At 41.2% G+C, this 24,431-nt stretch overlaps 1 protein-coding gene across 6 annotated transcripts in view; it reads right to left on the bottom strand.

Moving 5' to 3' along the window:
- LOC122447477 (ATP-binding cassette sub-family C member 4-like) overlaps positions 1-24,431 on the bottom strand; it is a 1,659,665-nt gene that overhangs the window by 1,563,205 nt on the left and 72,029 nt on the right. For 4 of the 6 annotated variants that reach the window (XR_006271252.1, XM_043478127.1, XM_043478126.1 and 1 more), the window contains exons 19-20: positions 19,407-19,553; positions 2,797-2,876 (exon numbers count right to left, since the gene is read on the bottom strand). The exons of 1 other annotated variant lie outside the window; for it this stretch is intronic. Coding sequence is in view for 4 of the 5 variants with exons in the window: in XM_043478127.1 (XP_043334062.1) it covers positions 2,797-2,876; positions 19,407-19,553 (227 nt within the window). In the remaining variant the exon portion in view is untranslated. Of the gene's footprint in view, positions 1-1,982; positions 2,678-2,796; positions 2,877-19,406; positions 19,554-24,431 lie in introns of those variants that run through there. One more of the 6 variants, XM_043478128.1, reaches the window with a different exon arrangement.

Raw genomic sequence — 24,431 nt, 5'->3', positions numbered from 1 at the left:
AAATATTAAACAAATTACCTAAGATTTCATTTAAGACAATGAGAAGAAATTAGATAAGGAAACGTATATGTAGTAAACCCTTTAGATGTAATAAAAATGAAAATAATCAAGTATTTTCCAAGGTTTATAAAATATGCCAAGGTTTATCAGAATCATCAGGGATGAGTTCCAACCCACTTGACATTAACTATATCCTTTTTAACAAAGCTGAACAAGCCCCTTCTCGACCCCACTATCAATGGTGACAGCAAAGGCTGCTTCCCACATAGGAACTGTGTGTGCTTCTGGCAAAACCTCCTGTTCCACTACCCACAGGAGCATTTTCCTTTCCTCTGGGATCAAAGGTCACTTCATAGAAACTCCACCCACTTTCTGGACCAGACTCCCTAACTGCTCCAGCTCCCACATCCAGTTTGCCTTTCAGGGCTTCCTCCAAGGTACCAGCACAATTCAGATTCCAAAGGCAGCAAGAGGTGAGTTTCTATGTGGTTCCCTCCCCTGCACTTCGCTGACAGTTCAGTTGGTAAAGAATCTGCCTGCAATGCAGGAGATCCCAATTAGATTCCTTGGTAGAGAAGATCCCCTGGAGAAGGGAAAGACTACCCACTCCAGTATTCTGGCCTGGACAATTCCAAGGACTATACAGTCCATGTGGTCACAAAGAGTCAGGCATGACTGAGCGACTTTCACTTTCACTTTGTTTTCCCTCTCCTGGGGCTTCTGAAAGAGGGCTTTGTGCCAGGACTCACCCTTGTACCTCAGGGCCTCAACTTTAATCCCTATTTGTTGAAGAGAAGGAGAGAGAGAGAGAGAATACCACCCACCACCTCACACATACCCCCAACTCAAACTACAAACCCAAACAGCCAGCAACACCTCCTCAGACCCTACATTCCAGATGGGCCTCTCTCCTGCTTCATTCCAACTCCTTCCAGAAGTAGCCTGTCTTCACCTTAACTCCCTCCAGGCATCCTGGATTTGCAGCCCATTGTACTCTGGCTTCCTTACATCTGAAACCTGCTTCTCAGGTCACCAACACCTCCTGATTCCAAATCAACCAACAACTCTCTGTGGACTCACCTTCTCATTTGCACCGAACAGACTTGTTCTTCATCAGGTCACCACCCTGTCTCCTTCTCTCTTTACTTGCTGTTCATTGTCTGTCTCCTCTGCCTGCCTCCTCTCTCAGCTTTCTCTCTAAATATCAAGGCTTCCATAAGTTTCTGACCTTGGTCTCTAAACATGCCTCACTCTCTCTGGGCAATCTTATCCATCTTCACAGATTCAACTACTACCTTCTCAGTGAAGAATACACAGGTGCCATCCCAGGTCTCTCCCTCAAACACCATACTCATGTCCAATGACCTTTAGGATGCCTCCACCAGGAGGTCCCAGACTTCAAAATAATTGAACTACAAGTGGAAGAGTTGGGATTGGAGATCAGTGAGACTGAAATTTTCTCTCCTCACATGACTGAGAATGTTTTATCCTGAAATCAGACAGCATCTATCCCTGTCCCCTCTAGGTCATGCAAAAATGTGTGAGGGATTCTGATTATAAGGGCTAATTAACCATGTGCCAAGCACACAGCAAGCAGGCCAGCCAACTTTGGAAAACCAAACTTGGCCTAGTTTATAGTAGCAAAGGAACAGAACCTTTCACAAAATCTTTTCAAAGTAATTAACAATCACTGTCAAGATATGACACCGCTTTACTGAAAGACTGCTTCTGGGGATAAGTAGCATAGCTAAACCCCACAGGACACCTTTATAAAATAAGTTTGCAGGAAAAAAAAAAGGCAGATATATCTTTGCAGTAAAAGGCCTCTGCCTCTGAGTCTCAGCTCACTTCTCATTGGTAAAGAGTGGAAGGCTTTGCCCACAGGCTGTGCTCTTTGCATTCAGATATTCACTGCTGCATTTCTGTGTGAAGCTTTTTATAAATGCATTTCATTTCCAAAATAAACACTTAGGAAGTCACATAGCTTGAATCACTGAAAAGCAGACAGGAATAACAAATAAAACACCCCAGGAGAGCAATGATACTGAGTGAGGAAACCAGAGCTGAGATGACCCAGCATCATTCCTTAGAACCTCAAGTTCACAGACAAAATAAAGGCTGGATAGAAGTATTTCCATGGGTATTTCTGCCTTTCTTTTTTTTTTTTAAGATACGTTAAAACAGAGCATTCAATGCATGAAAAGAAAAACTGCCAAAAAAAACCCCAAAAAAAGACATTTTCTGAGATGACTTTAAACCTGTAATCAAATTACTGGATTAAAAGCTTTGTATCATCAATAACTGCCCTTTATTGTCCTTGATCAAGTATTATTTTCACCTTATTATTACTAATGTTTTCTTTGTAAATGATCACATCTGACCCAGTCAAAAAAAATGGTGCAATAAATACTTGGCTTCTGTGGTAATACGACACATGCTTTACTTCATCTAGGCTATCTTTCCATGAGAGGTGACTGTTTCTGCTATGAAATATGCTCACAGTAAAGGGAATCCACACCAGACACCTGGAAGGCAGAGGGAGAACCACTCACGCAGCATGTTGTTGCTTCAGACCAACCTTGAGGTGACTGTGTAGCCACTCCTGCCCCAGGTGCTCCTCATGTTAACTCAGCCTCCCAATCACAGTTGCACCTTTCTCTCACAAACATGGCCTTTGCTGAAGGTAAGAGGACACATCACCCGGCTGAAAGGCCCACCCTCTGCCCCTATGAAAAGGCCTTGAAAAACAGGCACTCTGTTCTTTCTGTGAGAACTCTGACAGGACTGGTACATTACCTGGATGAAATCTTGAAATATAAGGGGCAGCAAGTCATCCATATGCCCAATGTCCTTGAAGAAACGATTCAAAATTCTTCCTGCAAGAACAGGACACAAGAAATTACTCATTTCCCCATAAAGACCCTTTAAAAGAATTCGTGAACAAATCAAAACAATATTTTTTAACTATTTACTATTATACTATTTGGTATATTACAGATCCATATGAAATAAGCTGATGTCAGTGGTAAAGAAAGAGAAAATAGGATGATAGATAACTAAAGAGAAACAAAATTCCACCAAATGGCAGTAGGTGGGGAGTTGAAATTGAGCCCTGCTTTTTGGAAGAATGGGGGAAAATCTTGTGGCAGCATTAGGAAGAGTTGTTGTATTTAAGAATGTTCTCTCCTTTTAGATCCATACTATCTAAGGCTTACTTCAAGTGCTAAGTCAGTAAATAAACACTGGCAAAATGCTTCAGTTAATCCTAATTGTTACACTAATTTTGCTTTAGTTATCAAAATAAATTTTGCTAAGTGATACTTTTTAAATAAATGTAATTATAACCTCTCTAATTTGTTTCTCACAAAATGATTCACAGCAACTCATATTTTGGGAAATTTCAGATTCCTGTCATCTTCATGTTGTGAGTTTACTATCATGGTAATGTCATTATGTTCATAGGTGTATCAGGTATGACAAGCACAGACTCATGCTTAAGCATCCAAGAAGACCAGATGGATGCAAGCAGGAAAATGGCAGGAAAATTACATAATGACTAAAGATCACTTATCATTATTGATTTTATTTCCCTTCTCAGAACCACAAAAACTATATCCTAAAGGCTACAAGATTGGAAGATTAGAACTAATTTCTAATGAATATCTAGTCCTTTAATGATCAAATTTAAAGATATTGAAACTACACACACACAGATGATTTTGGTGAAGCAACTCCTGAACATCTCCTGTTATTCAGACCCCTGAACTTCTTTAATAATTGAGGCTCCAGGAAGCCAGCCTGCAGCTGAGACTTGGGACCTCTACCTGCTCTTCCTGACCTCTGTCAGAGGTGACTTCCTCCCGAGACCTGTACAAGCCACAGCTGGACCATGAATGACAAGACGCTGGGGCCTGAGTTTCTGCCACCTGGATGTGTGGCTCTGCTGTCCTCCACAAGGTGCTGGCTCACCAGAAGCACAGGATGTGCCCACGCCATGAGCTGGAGCCACCAGAAGCTTTTGCCCTTGGCTAGGCCTGATCATTATAGCTTATGTTTCAGTTTTCCTGTCTTCGGCTTAGGAAATATAGATGCAGAAACTGTCTTCCAGTGACACTTTTTCAGACCCAGTGACAACCTCTCTGAGCCTCTAGACTAGCTTCGCTTTAGAGGGTGAGTCTTGGGATTAAAGGGGTTTATGCAGGTGAAAGAACCCAGTCATGATGCCAGGTGAATAACCAGGAGATGATGATTCTGAGCCCCAGGTTCTGCAGCGTCACATCACCTGGGAAAGTCCACCAGGTGCTGCAGGAGGGTCCACTTGTTAAAATGCAGATTCTGCTTCAGGAGTGCTGGGGGAGCTAGAGAGACTGTATTTCCTCCAAGCTGCCAGGTGATGCCCTATTTCCCAGACCAAGCTCTGAGGGGCAAGAAAGTTGCATTATTATTTAATCTGTTGTGCTTCAGAAACATTAAAATCAGATGGCAAATTTTTGCACATTTCTTATGAATTTCGTGATCCCCCTCCCCAGTCATTTTCAAACTTCTCGAAGTAGCAATACTGAAATGAAGAAAATATGTCAAAAATGTTAAAGGAATAGTTTAAATGCTTGTAATTTCTCTGATGGAAAAATGCAACTTGTTAACATTGGCAAGATTCAGAAACACTACAAGTACGATTTGGCCTAGAAAGTGTTGAAAGCAGTATTGAAATTTTTTAAGATGAAAAGGCTGTTCAGAGGTGAATAGTATGTGAAAACTACCTCTTTACCTTTCACCAGATGTGAGAACCTTAAGGTCTGAGAGACCCAGGTTTGGTAAAGAGTATAAAATACAAGAACAAAAACAATGAGAAAAACCAGCTCCTCACACAGTGACTACAAAAACTGAACTATCAAAGACTGTCAAAAAACTAAACTTATTCACCAGTGAGCTGAGTGTAAAAAATGTGCGATCAGAAGTTCAACAGTTTCTTCCTTGCTCTAAGAAACATTAAAAGAATATACGGTGTTTGCAGAATATTTCCTTGGGCTTTGAGATAGACTGGGCTTCCCAGGTGGCTCAGTGGTAAAGAATCTGCCTGCCAATGTAGGGAGAAGCAGGAGACACAGGTTCAATCCCTGGGTTGGGAAGATCCTCTGGAGGAGTAAATGCCAACCCACTCCAGTATTCCTGCCTAAAAAAATTCAATAGAGAGAGAAGCCTGGCAAGCTACAGTCCATGGGGTCACAGGGAGTTGGATACAACTGAGCACATTGTAACTAGAGCTGTGATTTCAAGTTTACAGCCTTGTAGTAATAAAAGTTTTCTCAGAAGTCTCCAAATGAAATATTAAATATCTATCATTAACTCCCTTCACACACATGCCATGACTCTTCATCCAAACGACATGAGGCCTCTGCTGGAAGATCTCCAGGGATGTAGAGGGAAGGGGGATTCACAAAAACAAGGGGACTACAATCCATTTTTAGACTGTTCTGTTAGGGCTTTCTCACATTAAACCGAATCTCGTCTTCCTGGAACATCCAAGCTCTGTTACGTATTCTGCCCTTGTCACCACACAAGGTGAACCTAATTTCTCTCGATAGGATAGCCTTTCAACTCCTTAAAGGAAGTGAATCATATCTTCTCCAGCAACTATACCTTGGTGCTTCAGTGATCCCTCATAAGGCATGGTCCTATATTGGCTGTGGCCTCTTGACCAGACTCAGAGGGTCAATCTCAGTTCATACCTTGGGCCCAAGTCTTGCTTGATTACCTCAGAGTAAAGTGGTATCACCACCTCTCCTATTCTGCATAGCCAGTCACAAAGCTGACAATCACAGGCAATTCTGTGGTTGTCAAATTATAGGCCAGATCACATTTTGGACACATCACTTCCATCTGTACTGCACAGGCAGATTTTTGTGAACAAATGAATAATACATGTAAACTACTCTATGAGTGCATCCCTTCTGACCCAGAAACTCCATGCCTGCGAATGTATCCCCAGGAGTCAGTAAGTGCATCAAACTGTTGAATGTAGCATATTTATAAAGTCGTTAGTAGAAAACAACCTGAACAAGTCTGAAACAAGGCTATAATGTATCATGCACAATTTTTATTTTTTCTGTATGTTCTTTATTTGTATACACTGTTTATTACTTGCTTAAAAATGTAAAGTAGAGAGGGAAGAAGGGGGAGGAAGAATAAGGGATGAGAGGGAGGAGGGGGAGTCCCCCTTCACTGAAGACCATGATATCCAAGAACCAATCAGGGTCCTCCTAACTGCTCTGGGTTCACATTTTTCTGTCTTGTCCACAAGATAGAATATCATGAAAGATGACACTGAACTTGTCAAAATACAAATTCATGATGATTGTATTTTAAGAACTGAGCCTATACTCTAAGCTGGACTCAGTCACCTCTAAAATTCTGAAATCTGACTCACACCTAGGATGCCTCAGTTTACTTAATATCAAATTGTAATTTAAAACATGGAAGTTCCCACATCTGGTCTTGGCCCTATCTTTTTCTTTAAGCAACAAAAATGGTATATTTATATATCATAAAATATCAAGATGTATTTCTATTGAGATGTATTTAACAGCTCGTAGACTGCACCACTTCAGGTGTACAATTCAATGAATTTTAGTAATTTTACTGAGTGATGCAGCCATCACCAAAAATCAATTTTAAAACATTTTTATGCACCAATTAAGAGCCCTCCTGCCATTTACAGTGACTCCCTAGTCCCCCTTCCAGCCTCATATAAACACTAATCTACTTTCTTTCTCTATAACTTTGCCTTTTCAAGACATGACATCCAAATGGAATTGTAAAATACAGGGTCTCTGAGTCAGGCTTCTTTCACTTAGCTTAAGGTGCCAAGGTTTCTGAGGTTCACCAATGAAATAGCATGTGTCTTTCTGAGCTTCATTTTTTAACCAAAGAAGAGGTCTTAGGCATCAGCAAAAAAGACCCCATATCAGGCCATGCCACACCTGATCTTGAGGGCAATAGCACAAGTGTTCTGTGACTCTTCAATATTGTGCACTTCTTCATATATGCTCATGGTTAGCTTCATTAATGGTTCCTGAACCTAATTCTTTTGCTAAGAAACAATCATTGGTTTGATAGCCCTACAGAGAGTCAGAAGACGGTGTTTGCTAGGACCAGTGCATTCTCTTGGCAAAATTCTACTAACCTTTGCCCTGCTTCATTCTGTACTCCAAGACCCAATTTGCCTGTTACTCCAGGTATTTCTTCACTTCCTATTTTTGCACTCCAATCCCCTATAATGAAAAGGACATCTTTTTTTGGGTGCTAGTCGTAGAAGGTCTTGTAGAACTTCATAGAACTGTTCAACTTCAACTTCTTCAGCATTACTGGTTGGGGCAGAGACTTGAGTTACTATGATATTGAACGGTTTGCCTTGGAAATGAACAGAGATCATTCTGTCATTTTTGAGATTGCATCCAAGTACTGCATTTTGGACTGTCTTGTTCACTATGATGGCTACTCCGTCTCCATTTCTTCTAAGGGATTCTTGCCCTCAGTAGTAGATATAATGGTCATCTGAGTTAAATTCACCCATTCTAGTCCATTTTAGTTCGCTTATTGCTAAAATGTCAATGTTCACCCTTGCCATCTCCTGTTTGGCCACTTCCAATTTGCCTTGATTCATGGACCTAATAGTCCAGGTTCCTATACAATATGGCTCTTTATGGCATAGGACTTTACTTCCATCACCAGTCACATCTGCACCTGGGTATTGTTTTTGCTCCATCTCTTCATTCTTTCTAGAGTTATTTCTCCACTGATCTCCAGTAGCATATTGGGCATCTACCAACCTGGAGAGTTCATCTTTCAGTGTCCTATCTTTTTGCCTTTTCATACTGTTCATGGGTTTCTCAAGGGAAGAATACTGAAGTGGTTTGCCATTCCCTTCTCCCTCGTGGAGGAGAGTTACGCCAGAGAATGCACTGGTCAGAGGAAAACACCCTCTTCCAACAACACAAGAGAAGACTCTATACACGGACATCAGCAGATGGTCAATACCAGAATCAGATTGATTATGATTCTTTGCAGCCAAATATGGAGAAGCTCTATATAGTCAGCAAAAACAAGATTGGGAGCTGACTGTGGTTCAGATCATGAATGCCTTACTGCCAAATTCAGATTTAACTTGAAAAAAGTAGGGAAAACCACAAGACTATTCATGTATGACCTCAATCATATCCCTTACGATTATACAGTGGAAGTGACAAATAGATTCAAAGGATTAGATCTGATAGAGTGACTGAAGAACTATGGACAGAGGTTCGTGACATTTTCATGAGGCAGGAATCAAAGCCATCCCCAAGAAAAAGAAATACAAAAAGGCAAAATGGTTGTCGGAGGAGGCCTTACAAATAGCTGAGAAAAGAAGAGAAGTAGAAGGCAAAGGCGAAAAGGAAAGATATACCCGTTTGAATGCAGAGTTCCAAAGAATAGCAAGGAGAGATAAGAAAGCCTTCCTCAGTGATCAATGCAAAGAAATAAAGGAAAGCAATAGAATAGGAAAGACTTGCCTGGAGAATCCCAGAGAAGGGGGAGCCTGGTGGGCTGACATCTATGGGGTCACACAGAGTCAGACACGACTGAAGTGACCTAGCAGCAGCAGCAGCAGCAGCGATATCTTCAAGAAAATTAGAGATACCAAGGGAACATTTCATGCAAAGATGGGCACAATAAAGGACAGAAATGGAATGGACCTAAAAAAGCAGAAGATATTAAGAAGAGGTGGCAAGAATACACAGAAGAACTGTACAAAAAAGATCTTCACGACCCAAATAATCACGATGATGTGATCACTCACTTAGAGCCAGATATCCTGGAATGCGAAGTCAAGCGGGCCTTAGGAAGCATCACTATGAACAAAGCTAGTGGAGGTGATGGAATTACAGTTGAGCTATTTCAAATCCTAAAACATGATGCTCTGAAAGTGCTGAACTCAATATGCTAGCAAATTTGGGAAACTTAACAGTGGCCACAGGACTGGAAAAGGTCAGTTTTCATTTCAATACCAAAGAAAGGCAATGCCAAGAATGCTCAAACTACCACACAATTGCACTCATCTCACACACTAGTAAAGTAATGCTCAAAATTCTCCAAGTCAGGCTTCAACAGTATGTGAATCATGAATTTCCAGATGTTCAAGCTGGATTAAGAAAAGGAAGAGGAATCAAATTGCCAAAATCTGTTGTATCACAGAAAAAGCAAGAGAGTTCCAGAAAAACATCTGCTTTATTGACTATGCCAAAGCCTTTGACTGTGTGGAACACAACAAACTGTGGAAAATTCTTCAAGAGATGGGAATACCAGACCACCTGACCTGCCCCTTGAGAAATCTGTATGCAAGTCAGGAAGCAACAGCTAGAACTGGACATGGAACAATAGACTGGTTCCAAATTGGGAAAGGAGTACTCAAGGCTGTATATTGTCACCCTGCTTATTTGACTTTTATGCAGAGTACATCATGCAAAATGCTGGGCTGGAAGAAACACAAGCTGGAATCAAGATTGCCGGGACAAATATCAATAACCTCAGATAGCCAGATGACACCACCCTTATGGCAGAAAGTGAAGAAGAATAAAGAGTCTCTTGATGAAAGTGAAAAAAGAGGGTGAAAAAGCTGGCTTAAAACTCAACATTCAGAAAACTAAGATCATGGCATTCAGTCCCATCACTTCATGGCAAATATATGGGGAAACAGTGGACACAGTGGCTGACCTTATTTTAGGGGGCTCCAAAATCATTGCAGTTGGGGACTACAGCTATGAAATTAAAAGACACTTGTTCCTTGGAAGAAAAAATTATGACCAACCTAGACAGCATATTAAAAAGCAGAGCCATTACTTTGCCAACAAAGATCCATCTAGTCAAAGCTATGGTTTTTCCAGTGGTCATGCATGGATGTGAGAGTTGGACTGTAAAGAAAGCTGAGCACCAATGAATTGATGCTTTTAAACTGTGGTGTTAGAGAAGACTCTTGAGAGTCCCTCGGACTGCAAGGAGCTCCAACCAGTCCATCCTAAAGGAAATCAGTCCTGAATATTCATTGGAAGGACTGATGCTGAAGCTGAAACTCCAATACTTTTGCTACCTGATGTGAAGAACTGACTCATCTGAAAAGACCCTAATGCTATGAAAGATTGAAGGCGGGAGGAGAAGGGGACGACAGAGGATGAGATGGTTGGATGGCATCACCGACTCAATGGACATGAGTTTGAGTAAACTCTGGTAGTTGGGTATCGACAGGGAGGCCTGGCATGCTGCAGTCCATGTGGTCACAAAGAGTCGGACATGACTGAGTTACTGAACTGAACTGAACAGCGAGTCAGAAGCCAGGAGTGCTGGGTTGAGCTCGGGCTTTGAATCCAGTGGAGTGTAGAGGTGCTGGGTGGGGAGGACAGTAAAAGATTCACTCTCCTGGTGAGAAGCAGGATCTAATCCAAGCAATGCTTTAAAGAAAAAGGAGCATGATCTCTCCTAAGAGGCACAGCAAACACGCCATGCAAGGGCATGGAACAAAACTGGTCCAAAAGAAGACAGTGTCAAGTAGAGCCCGGAGATGGTATTCAGGCTCAAAAGGATTCCTGTGTGCATGAGAGAGCCACTAAGGGAGGTGGGCCAGAGTTGTATCATTCTACATAAACTAATTCAGCTTGGATGAACCTGAGAATAGGAGCTCTAGCTACAGAAGATTGGGAGCTTCATATTTTCTTTGTTTTTGGTGTCATCAATAGGCTGCTCAACAAAGGTTACAAAACTGATAGAGTAACAGAAAGGATTAATAGAAAACCATTAGTGAAAAACCACCAAGTCATGGTCCTCCTCTGGCTTTCAGCAGCAAGAGGTCTTTAGGCAACTCATTCAACCTCCACTGAGAGGCAAATCCCTTATCTGTAAAAGGGAGATTATGACAATCACAGGATAAAAGATGAAGATAAAAGAGATCATGCATATGCAAGTATGATTTATATTATGAAGTAACACATGTGAAAGGTGTTATTTATATTATCCTTACAGGATTTTAGAACTTTGAGGGGCATGAAAGGTCACCAGGCCTAGTCTTCCCAAACTTTGTCCTGGGAAGCATTTGAGATGCTACAGAATTGCCTTGGAAGATGAAGAAGAAGAGGAAGTGGAGGATAAGACACTCCACCTGTCTGCCTTACTGCCCATCCCCTCCAAACAGAGCCCTTTACATTCATCTGGATGTTCATTTAGAGATGGCATTTCAAGAAGGGGTTCTGTACCAAATAGAAATGTTCAAACCCCTTTGTAGACCAAGCTACTGATGATGGAGGAGACAAGGTCCCACCTTGCCCAGGATGATGCTATAGTATTAAGCATACAATATTTCACCATGAGGTGGGTGCTACTGCCAAGCCATCCTGGGATTTCCATCCAGCAGACAGAGGAGACAAGGAAATCTCACTTTTCAGGGCAACTACCTGCACCATTCTTTGCTGCCTGTTATTTTCACTAGGGATAGTACCCATCTTACCTCCCTCTCATCACTTTTGATTGTGTACCCTTACTCTGATGAGAGGCCCTCCTCTCTCCTCTATTCACCCACTAAGAAGGTCCCCAGTCCCTACCCTGTCTGTCCAGATCTCAGCCTTAGCCCTTTTCCCCTCCCCAAACTCTTGCTGACAAATGTAGCTCCCAGAAATCTGCCACTCACTTAAACTCCTTTATCTTTAGTGGACAAGCTTGGAATAATGGTGCTGGCCTGTCAGGAACCCTCCACAGCCCTGGCCACAGCTAATGGGCCAAAAATGCCCAGGGGAAGCTAACCACTAACTAGCCACCAAGTCATTCTGATTTCCCCTCCTAAGAACTATGAGGCCAGGAGAGAAGCAGGAAAGTGAAGCAGACCTGCCACACTCAGTGAAGATGAGAGGCAAAGGGGCTCAAGAACATGCTTGCATCCTATGAGAATGAACCCAGCTTCCATGAGGACCCCAGTTCCCAGCTCAGTTCCAGGAAAGTCAGCATCAAGATGCCCATTTCCTTTCCATCAAGCCCTCATCCTCTGAACTAACTTGGGTAGATTCTGCCATTAGCAACCCAAAAGCCTTGACTAAAACAGTCACCACAGGTACAACAAAAGACTGCATGCTAAAATTAGTTGGAGAAATGAGACATTCTTGTAAAGTTAAATTTTCAAATTACTACTTAGGAAGAAACTATTAGTGAGAACCTTTTTTCATGAGGACTACAGAGTTTTGTCATCTTAAAAGACAGCAGAAATACGTCTTTTATTGAAACTCAGATCTAATATTTTGAGTATCAGTGGTCTCATTGTGTTCCCCCCCTCTTTGGTTTGATCACTTTTTAAACACGGTAATGTCCTTTGGGGCTACTTTCAGTTATCTAAAATACACTCCAACCTCCACCTACCTACTATTTTTTAAAAACACTTTTGTAACACTGTACTTTCAGTTGATATATTTTGCTGTTGCCACCACCTGCCTCCACCCTGCATCTTTATGTTTAGAGCTGAGGATGGAAGAGACTCTGCAACCAAATAGGGCCTAAAAGAAGACTCCACATGCTCTCAGCAAAGGCATATACAGTTCTTATGTTTAAAGACATAGTTTTTCTGACACTTTGTTTAATGAGGATTATTTCGGCATTCTTCCAGATTCCATCAGAGGTCCTGGTCTATTCTCAGAATATATCATGGTATAATCTATTTAGTGGTTTAACAATGTTTCACATGTAATAGACTTGAATTCACATCAAGATTATATACCTTTTGTAAACATGGACCATATTTCATACACCATCTATAACAAAATGTAAACTTCCAGGTGTTGGTGGTCATAAACCCAGTGACTTTTTAACCTTTTTTGGTTTAAGATTTGAAGTCTTCTGTGCTTCTGGACTCTTACAAAAAACAGAACAAAAATCAATAAAATGAGTATTTTAAAAGTGGCTCTTACTGAAGCCAGACTGTAAGACATGAAATCCACTCAGTGACCAACTTGGTACATGTCAATGTGGGGGAAGTTAGAAAGATTAATCTGATCACTACAGAGTCTACCAGTGCTAGTCTTCTTAGAGTTATAAACATATGGGTGAAACTACCAATCCGTGGAAGGCTCCTGTGGATCCAAATGAAGTTACATCAGAAATGGGCCAATACTCACAAGAACAATGCTTCTCAAATTTTAATCTGTACAGGAATTTCTGAGGGATCTGCTTAAATGCAGATTCTCAGGAGCATGTATGAGGTCAGAGATTCTGAATTGGAAACAACTCCAGAGTGATGTTGATGTTGCTAGTCCAGGGACCATGCTTTGAGTAGCAAGGAAGGAACTGAACATTTCTGATAATGTTCCTTTGTCACCCATACCTGCCCAGAAGGAGCTAAAGGATCTTTGCCTTGATTTACCTCTGTGTTTGTTTCCAAAGCATCTAGTATTTGACAGAGTGTTTTGCAGCTGTGCTTTGAGAGAGATGCAGTGATCAGCTCTCCTGAACAGGCTCTGACCTGACTACAGAACTGTCCCTGCACAGATGAGACTGGAGGTGTCTGAAAGTGACCTTTACTCTATTACCATGCTAAGATCTCAGTCCCAAGAGGGATCTGTACTCCACTAGACAAAATTCCTGCTACATGCAAAGGATTGTGGAAAACTGTGCATGACCCAGTTACCCCAACTGTTTTGGAAAACTCTGTCCATTTCCTAGAGCTATGGTGATGAGCCCGCCTCCTACTTATTAAAGTTCCTTTACTTCTCCCTTCCCCTGAGGATAAGGTGTTTTGAGAGCATGAGTTCTCCTTTTATCCTTTAGTCAATGAATAAAGTTTCTGTTCTACTATACAGGACCTGATTTCATAAGTGGCATGGACCCATTGAGGGGTCACTGATTCAGTGAAAATCAGCTATACCTTCTGTCTCAAGAACATTTATATTAATCTTGTCTTACCTACATGTAAAACTATTGCCTTTCTAAATTTCATTCTTTGCTTCCAGGAGCTAACAACCACTTTCCTCCTTTTTATTCACACAAATTAAATTAGAATACCAACATTATTAGGACAGGGGTTTTGTCTATTTTATTACTGCTGCTACCCCAGTGCCTGGACCAATGTTTCACTGGAGCACATCAAATAGAAGGTGTTTGAGCATATTATGAGTGAATCAATAAAACAAGCCATTCTGCTATAAATAAGTGGTTTGTTTTCAAATTCCAATCTCTATTGACATTTCAAGCAATCTTTTTTTTTTTTTTTTAGCTATTGTTTTCCAACCTGGGGAAGTTTGTTTCAAAGTGAAGTGTCTGATTCATCATACTGTGACCAACAAAGTTCATGAATGATTCCCAGGAAATAAAGATAAAATCTGGGTAAAAGATAAAGTCTAACACATCTTTCCCTTTGTGTTGAGTTTCTTGTGCTCATAGTAAAACAAGTGCAGAAAGCTTGCATCTGAATCTTCCGACCAGAGTCCTTATGGGAAATAGCTTTAAGATTGTGGTGGGGGTCATGCGCACTGACAGTTGAGTTCAGTTCAGTCGCTCAGTCATGTACAACTCTTTGTGATCCCATGGACTGCAGCATGCCAGGCTTCCCTGTCCATCACCAACTCCTGGAGTCTACTCAAACTCGTGTCCATTGAGTCGGTGATGTCATCCAACCATCTCATCCTCTGTCGTCCCCTTCTCCTCCCGCCTTCAATCTTATCCAGCATCAAGATTTTTCAAATGAGTCAGTTCATCGCATCAGGTGGCCAAAGTATTGGAGTTTCAGCTTCAACATCAGTCCTTCCAATCAATATTCAGGATTGATTTCCTTTAGGATGGACTGGTTGGATCTCCCTGCAGTCCAAGGGACTTTCGAGAGTCTTCTCTAATATCATAGTTCAAAAGCATCAATTCGTTGGCGCTCAGCTTTCTTTACAGTCCAACTCTCACATCCATACATGACTACTGGAAACCATAGCCTTGACTAGATGGATCTTTGTCGGCAAAGTAATGGCTCTGCTTTTTAATGTGCTGTCTAGGATGATCATAACTATTCTTCCAAGGAGCAAGTGTCTTTTAATTTCATGGCTGCAGTCACCATCTGCAGTGATTTTGGAGCTCCCCAAAATAAAGTCTCTCACTGTTTTCATTGTTTCCCTATATATTTGCCATGAAGTGATGGGACCAGATACCATGATCTTAGTTTTGTGAATGTTGAGTGTTAAGCCAACTTTTTCACTCTCCTCTTTCACTTTCATCAAGAGGCACTTTAGTTCTTCTTCGCTTTCTGCCATAAGGGTGGTGTCATCTGGCTATCTGAGGTTATTGATATTTGTCCTGGCAATCTTGATTCCAGCTTATGCTTCATCCAGCCCAGCATTTCACATGATGTACTCTGCATATAAGTTAAATAATCAGGGTGACAATATACAGCTTTGATGTACTCTTTTCCCAATTTGAAACCAGTCTGTTGTTCCATGTCCAGTTTTAACTGTTGCTTCTTGACCTGCATACAGATTTCTCATGAGGCAGGTAAGGTGGTATGGTATTCCCATTTCTTGAAGAATTTTCCACAGTTTGTTGTGATCCACACAGTCAAAGGCTTGGGCATAGTCAATAAAGCAGAAGTGGATATTTTTCTGGAACTCTGTTGCTTTTTTGATTATCCAACGGATATTGGCAATCTTAATCTCTGGTTCCTGTGCCTTTTCTAAATTCAGTTTGAACATCTGGAAGTTCATGATTCACATACTATTGAAGCTTCACTTGGAGAATTTTGAGCATTATTTTGCTAGTATGTGAGATGAGTGCAATTGTGCCATAGTTTGTACATTATTTGGTATTGCATTCCTTTGGGATTGGAATGAAAACTGACCTTTCCCAGTCCTGTGGCCACTGCTGAGTTTTCCAGGTTTGCTGGTGTATTGAGTGCAGCACTTTCAGAGCATCATCGTTTAGGATCTGAAATAGCTCAACTGGAATTCCATCACCTCCACTAGCTTTGTTCATAGTGATGCTTCCTAAGGTCCACTTGACATTGTATTCCAGGATGTCTCACTCTAGGTGAGTGATCATGACCCAGTGGTTATCTGGGTCATGAAGATATTTTTTGTATTTTTATTCTGTGTATTATTGCCACCTCTTCTTAATATCTTCTTCTTCTATTAGGTCCACACCATTTCTGTTCTTTATTTATATCCAAGATGGCAGAGTAGAAAGACATGTGCTCATCGTCTGCTGAGAGAACTCTAAAATTACAACTTGCTGCTGAACAACCATTAACTGCAGAATGTTGATCCCACTAATAAAAGATACCCCACGTCCAAGGGCAAAGGAGAAAACCCAACAGGATGGTAGGAGGGGCTAAATTGATTTATAATCAAACCCCATACCCACCAGAGGTGCTCAGAGAACTCAAACAAAACATTGTGCACACCAGGAGAACCCACAGAGATTGAGTGTTTGAATGTCTCCTGCTGTAGCCTGCCACAGGGGCAGGGACTCTGGGTGCAGCAGATTTGGGTAAGGCATAAGACCTCTTGGAAGAGGTCGTCATTAAACCCATCATAGAGCCACCAGAACTTACACAGGACTGGGAAAACAGACTCTTGGAGGGCACAAACAAAACCTTCTGTGCACTAGGACCCAGGAGAAAGGAGATATGACCCCACAAGAGACTGACCCAGACTTGCCCATGAGGGTCTAGGCGTTTCTTGCAGAGGAGTGTGTCGGCAGTGGCATGCTGCAGGGTTGGAGGCACTGAGTGCAGCGGTGCCTGCACTGGACCTTTTGAAGGAGGGCACCATTGTCTTTATTACCCCCACTAAAGTTTGGCATCAAGTCAAACAACAGGGAGGGAACACATCCCCACCCACCAACAGAAAGTTGGATTAAAGATTTACTGAGCATGGCTCTGGCTTGGAGAATTTTGAGCATTACTTTGCTAGTGTGTGAGATGAGTACAATTGTGTGGTAGTCTGAACATTCTTTGGCACTGCCTTTCTTTGGGATTGGAATGAAAACTGACCTTTACAGTCCTGTGCATGAACCATGAACTTCCAGATGTTCAAGCTGGATTTAGAAAAGGCAGAAGAACCAGAGATCAAGATTGCCAACATCTGTTGGATAATCAAAAAATCAAGAGAGTTCCAGGAAAACATCTACTTCTGCTTTATTGACTATGCCAAAACCTTTGACTGTGTGGATCACAACAAACTATGGAAATTTCTTCAAGAGATAGGAATACCAGACCTGACCTGCCTCTTAAGAAATCTGTATGCAGGTCAAGAAGCAACATTTAGAACTGGACATGGAAAAATAGACTGGTTCCAAATCAGGAGAGGAGTATGTCAAGGCTGTATATTGTCACCCTGCTTATTTAACTTATTTGCAGAGTACATCATGAGAAATGCTGGGCTGGATGAAGCACAAGCTGGAATTAAGATTGCCAGGACAAATATCAATAACTTCAGATATGCAGATGACACCACACTTACGGCAGAAAGTGAAGAACTAAAGAGGCTCTTGAAGAAAGTGAAAGAGGAGAGTGAAAATATTGGCTTAAAACTTAACATTCGGAAAAATAAGATCATAGCATCCAGTCCCATCACTTCATGGCAAATAGATGGGAAAACAATGGAAACACTGGTTGACTTCATTTTGGGAGCTCCAAAAAATCACTGCAGATGGTGACTGCAGCCATGAAATTAAAAGACGCTTGCTCCTTGGAAGAAAAGTTATGACCAACCTAGATAGCATATTAAAAAGCAGAGCCATTACTTTGCCAACAAGGTCCATCTTGTCAAGGCTATGGTTTTTCCAGTAGTCATGTATAGATATGAGAGTTGGACTGTAAAGAAAGCTGAGCACTGAAGAATTAATGCTTTTGAACTGTGGTGTTGGAGAAGACTCTTGAAAGTCCCTTGAGTGCAAAGAGATCCAACCAGTCCATTCTGAAAGATGTCAGTTCTGGATGTTCATTGGAAGGACTGATGATGAAGCTGAAACTCCAATACTTTGGCCACCTGATGCGAAGAACTGACTCATCTGAAAAGACCCTGATGGTGGGAAATACTGAAGGTGGGAGGAGAAGGGGATGACAGAGGTTGAAGTTGTTGGATGGCATCATCGACTCAGTGGACATGACTTTGAGTAGACTCCAGGAGCTGGTGGTAGACAGGGAAGCCTGATGTGCTGCAGTCCATGGGGTCACAAACAGTTGGACATGACTGAGCGACTGAATTGAACTGAAGTGAGTGAACAAATGTGCTAAATGTTATGAATGTATTAACCAGATTAATTCTAACACAGTCAAAAAAAGTGTATTAAAGCATCCTCTTTTCAGAGACAAGAAAACAGACACACAGAGAAATTAAGTAACTATCACATAAGAATTATATTAATATAACCTGCTATTACTATTTGTAGCTAGCACCAGGATTGAACCAGGCAGTTGGCTCCAGAGTCTACACTTTAAAACCAAGACAGACAACATCCTGGTTTGAGATTTGCCTGCCCAGTAGGATTCACCTGCTTTGGCCTTGGTCACATAACTTGTTGATGGGCAGGCCAAGTCTATATCTATGCTCCCTCCAACCCACATCCCTGCCCAAACAGGTCCTGTCAATCATTGACTGCAAAAACAAAACTGCCTTAGCAAACGCTTGACCAACTGAACAGAGTGGTCGTGTAGGCTGATGAACTAATTCTTCATAGAAACTTGGGTCAGGAAGCTGTCTTCAGAAGCAAGACAGGTCAAAGGCACCCTCGTGGGGAAACAACCACTGGGAAACCTCCAGGGACACTTACATCGAGCAACTTACTACTGAAGATTCATGCATGAGACATGACAAAGCCTCTTATATGTCACCAAATGTCTACTGTAAAACTATAGAGCTAATTTCATTGAAGAAGATGCTTACATTTTACCAATCTTATATTTTAATTAACTTTTCATTACTATTTTAGGTAAATCTCAAAGTATGGGCACATGCCAGAGCTCTGTGAGCCCACAGATGGGAAATTAAATGAAGAAACACACAGCCTGTCTCTTGCAGAGATTCCTTATAAGAAGGTCCTATCTAGACAACCTAGCTTAACGCTATGTAACATAGTCAGTATTTTAGCAACTAGTCAACAAAACTGAAACACATTTGCATTGCATGCAGTTTCATATGCCATGTTTATCTTTCCATACACAGAAATTGGAATAAAAACTTATACACCCCTACATTCATATTTTCTCTGGTAGGTAAAAAATATCAGTAAAGCTTTTTGTAGTAAATAGATCAACATTCACAGCAATTTTCCTCTAAGATCATCATCCATTTTCATATATCAAATGTAATCTGGAACTAAATGAAGTAACAAGACATATTTACTGAGAAACTTGGTGTCTGACTTACCTATTGGATTTCTATTGAAGAACAATACCGGAGCTCTCAAAATGGACAACAACATTTTGTTGTGCAAAGTTTGTGAAGAATTAACAAGGATGTAGAATACCAACAGAGATCTTGTGATGCCAAAAAGAATGGTACCTCCAGTTAGAACTGAAATAAAGAAACATTACTCAGAACAATATCTCTGCCTTTCTTTCAATTATGCAAAAGTATGGCAGACAGGTTACAAAGATAGTATGCTTCATTCTATAATTTATATATAAATTCATATATAGACTATAAGATAAATATAATGTATTCTGTGAGAGTTTAATACATTCACTGATAACATTTATAAAGAAAAATATAAACATAACTATGATTCTCTTATTAACTAGATGCAACATGAGAAAAAAAATCAGGTATAAAATACTATTTGAGATTTTCCTAACCCAAATACAAATATTAATAAAAACTCAGAAGAAAGAAAATGATAGAAAGTAGTATCTTGACGATGGTGGAGGAATAGGATGGGGAGACCACTTTCTCCTACAAATTCATCGAAAGAACAATTGAACGCTGAGCAAACTTCACAAAACAACTTCTGATCGCTCGCAGAGGGCATCAGGCAACCAGAAAAGCAGCCCATTGTCCTCGAAAGGAGGTAGGACAAAATATAAAAGATATAAAGAGAGACAAAAGAGCTAGGGACGGAGACCCATTCCGGGAAGGGAGTCTTAATAGCGGAATTTTCCAAACACCAGAAACCCTCACACTGGCAGGTCTGGGGGAAGTTTTTGAATCTCAGAGGGCAACCTAACTGGGAGGAAAAATAAATAAACCCACAGATTACGTGCCTAAAAGCAACTCCCAGCAGATAAGTACCCCAGACGCTCACATCCGCCACTAGCAAGTGGGGGCGGAACGGAGAGGAGCGGGTGGCATTGCTTAGGGTAAGGACCGGACCCGAATGCCCTGAGAGCAATTGGAGGGAGCTTTCGTGAGATAGCAACTTAAACTGGGGGATAGGAAGAGAGAGAGAGAAAATTAACCAGCCCGAACACACTGCCGGCCATTCGCAGAACAAAGGGACTGAACAACGCCAGAGAAGAGTTAGCCAGCGGCGGACCGGCCCATCCCCTGCCGGAGGCAGGAGGTGGAGGGAAGGGAAGGGGGCAAACTCAGCCCCAGAGATGGCATCCCCTACCAAACTGCAAACAGGCTTCCAATCTCTAACCAAGGACTTCCTGAGATTCTGGATGGTTGACATCCGCCGGGAGGGTCGCAACTAGAGGCCAGTTCCAGAGGATAGACACAAGCCGCACGCACCCTACTGGCGCACGCAGAAACTGAGGCTGGGACCACGGAGGGGAGAAGGCGCACCGCACCAAGAACAGTGCGCCGGTCAAGCTCCTGGCTGCCTGAGATGCTCAGGCCGGGGAAGGCACAAAACGCAGGCGCAACCGAGTCCGCGCTTTTGTGGAATACCTGAAAACTGGAACCGCACGCAACGCAGGGCCCGCTCCATGTAGAGCAGCCGGGAGCCTGAGCCGGAAAGCACACACCCGTGAGCGGGGACAAACCCAGTGTGGCCAGAACACTGTGAGAGCTCCCCACACACAAGGATATCTGTCTGCAGCGCCCCTCCCTCCCCGCAGCAGGACTGAACTAGTGAACCTGAACAAGAGACCACCTCCACCCGCCTGTGTCACAGCGGAAATTAGACACTGAAGAGAACGGCAAACAGAAGCCAAATAAACAAAGGGAACCACTTCAGAAGGGACCAGTGCAACAGATTAAAATCCCTGTAGAACACGGACTACACTGGAAGGGGTCTATAGATATTGAGAAGTGTAAGCTGGAACGAGGAGCTATCTGAAACTGAACCGAACCCACACTGACAACAGCTCTAGAGAAATTCCTAGATATATTTTTACCTTTTTTTTTTAATTAAAATTTTTTTCTTTCCTTTTCTTTTCTATTTTTTCTCTTTTATTTTCTTTTAAAATTCCCTATTACTCCCCCATTACTCCTTAACTTTCATTTTCATATATTTTTACTATTTTTTAATTAGGAAAAAAAATTTTTTTCTTGTTTTTTTTCTCTTATTTTCTTTTAAAGTCCTCCATTACTCCTCTATTACTCCTTAATTTTCAATTTCATTTCACTATAACCTTGCAAAAAAAAAAAAAGAGAGAGAAGCCCTATTTTTAAACCGAACTTCATATATATTTCTAAAATTTTGTGTTTTTGTTTTTGTTTTTAATATTGTATTCTTAGTAACCTCTACTCTAGATTTCTAATCTTTATTTTTCACTATGTGATATAAATATTGTACATTTAAGAATCCAATATTCAGTTCCCATTTTTATTCAGGAGTGTGTTGATTACTCTCTCCCACTTCTGACGCTCTGTTTTATACATCAGAACACCTCTATTTCCTCCTTTCCCCTGTTATTCCCAATCCAATTCTGTGAATCTTTGTGGGTGTCTGGGCTATGGAGAACACTTTGGGAACAGAGAAATGCATAGATCTCTCTCTCCCCTCTTGAGTCCATCTTTTTCTCCTCCTGCTCATCTCTATCTCCTTCCTCCCTCTCCTCTTTTTCATGTAACTCTGAACCTCTCTGGGTGTCCCTCACAGTGGAGAATCTTTTCACCATTAACCTAAAAGTTTTATTATCAGTGCTGTATAGTTGGAGAAGTCTTGAGACTACTGGAAGAATAAAACTGAAATCCAGAGGCAGGAGACTTAAGCCCAAAACCTGAGAACACCAGAAAACTCCTGACTACACGGAACATTAAGTAATAAGAGACCATCCAAAAGCCTCCATACCAACACTGAAACCAACCACCACCCAGGAGCCAATAAGTTCCAGAGCAAGACATACCACGCAAATTCTCCAGCAACGCAGGAACATAGCCCTGGGCATCAACATACAGGCTGCCGAAAGTCACACCTAACTCATAGACCCATCTCAAAACTCATTACTGGGCACTCCATTGCGCTCAAGAGAGAAGAAATCCAGTTCCACACGCCAGAACACTGACGCAGGCTTCCCTAACCAGGAAACCTTGACAAGCCAATCGTCCAACCCCACCCACTGGGTGAAACCTCCACAATAAAAAGGAACCACAGACCACCAGAATACAGAAAGCCCACTCCAGACACAGCAATCTAAACAAGATGAAAAGGCAGAGAAATACCCAGCAGGTAAAGGAACATGAAAAAGGCCCACCAAGTCAAACAAAAGAGGAGGAGATAGGGAATCTACCTGAAAAAGAATTTAGAATAATGATAATAAAAATGATCCAAAATCTTGAAAACAAAATGGAGTTACAGATAAATAGCCAAGAGACAAAGATTGAGAAGATGCAAGAAATGTTTAATAAGGACCTAGAAGAAATAAAAAACAATCAATTAAAAATGAATAATGCAATAAATGAGATCAAAAACAGTCTGGAGGGAACCAAGAGTAGAATAATGGAGACAGAAGATAGGATAAGTGAGGTAGAAGACAAAATGGTGGAAATAAATGAAGCAGAGAGGAAAAAAGAAAAAAGAATCAAAAGAAATGAGGACAACCGCAGGGACCTCTGGGACAATGTGAAACACCCCAACATACGAGTCATAGGAGTCCCAGAAGAAGACAAAAAGAAAGGCCATGCGAAAATACTCAAGGAGATAATAGCTGAAAACTTCCCTAAAATGGGGAAGGAAATAGTAACACAGATCCAAGAAACCCAGAGAGTCCCAAACAGGATAAACCCAAGGGGAAACACCCCAAGACACATATTAATCAAATTAACAAAGATCAAACACAAAGAACAAATATTAAAAGCAGCAAGGGAGAAACAACAAATAACACACAAAGGGATTCCCATAAGGATAACAGCTGATCTTTCAATAGAAACCCTCCAGGCCAGAAGGGAATGGCAGGACATACTGAAAGTAATGAAAGAGAATAACCTACAACCCAGATTACTGTACCCAGCAAGGATCTCATTCAGATATGGAGGAGAATTCAAAAGCTTTACAGACAAGCAAAAGCTGAGAGAATTCAGCACCACCAAACCAGCTCTTCAACAAATGCTAAAAGATTTTTTCTAGACAGGAAACACAGAAAGGTTGTATGAACGTAAACGCAAAACAACAAAGCAAATGGCAACGGGACAGTTCTTATCAATAATTACATAAAATGTAAATGGGTTGAATGCCCCAACCAAAAGACAAAGACTGGCTGAATGGATACAAAAACAAGACCCCTATATATGCTGTCTACAAGAGACCCACCTCAAAGCAAGAGACACATACAGACTAAAAGTGAAGGGCTGAAAAAAATATTTCACGCAAACGGAGACCAAAAGAAAACAGGGGTTGTAATACTCATATCAGATAAAATAGACTTTCAAATAAAGGCTGTGAAAAGAGACAAAGAAGGACACTACATAATGATCAAAGATCAATCCAAGAAGAAGATATAACAATTATAAATATATATGCACCCAACATAGGAGCACCACAATATGTAAGGCAAACACTAATGAGTATGAAAGAGGAAATTAATAGTAACACAATAATAGTGGGAGACTTTAATACCCCACTCACAACTATGGATAGATCAACTAAACAGAAAATTAACAGGGAAACACAAACCTTAAATGACACAATGGACCAGCTAGACCTAATTGATATCTATAGGACATTTCACCCCAAAACAATCAACTTCACTTTTTTCTCAAGTGCACATGAACCTTATCCAGAATAGATCACATCCTGTGCCATAAGTCTAGCCTTGGTAAATTCAAAAAATTGAAATCATTCCAGTCATCTTTTCTGACCACAGTGCAGTAAGATTAGATCTCAATTACAGGAAAAAAATTATTAAAAATTCAAACATATGGAGGCTAAATAACACGCTTCTGAAAAACCAACAAATCATAGAAGAAATCAAAAAAGAAATCAAAATATGCATAGAAATGAATGAAAATGAAAACACAACAACCCAAAACCTATGGGACACTGTAAAAGCAGTGCTAAGGGGAAGG

The sequence above is a fragment of the Cervus canadensis genome, chromosome 9 (assembly GCF_019320065.1).
Source record: "Cervus canadensis isolate Bull #8, Minnesota chromosome 9, ASM1932006v1, whole genome shotgun sequence".
Lineage (NCBI taxonomy): Eukaryota > Metazoa > Chordata > Mammalia > Artiodactyla > Cervidae > Cervus > Cervus canadensis.
The sequence above is the reverse complement of the archived record's forward strand: the minus strand, read 5'-3'. Positions and strand labels throughout refer to the sequence as shown.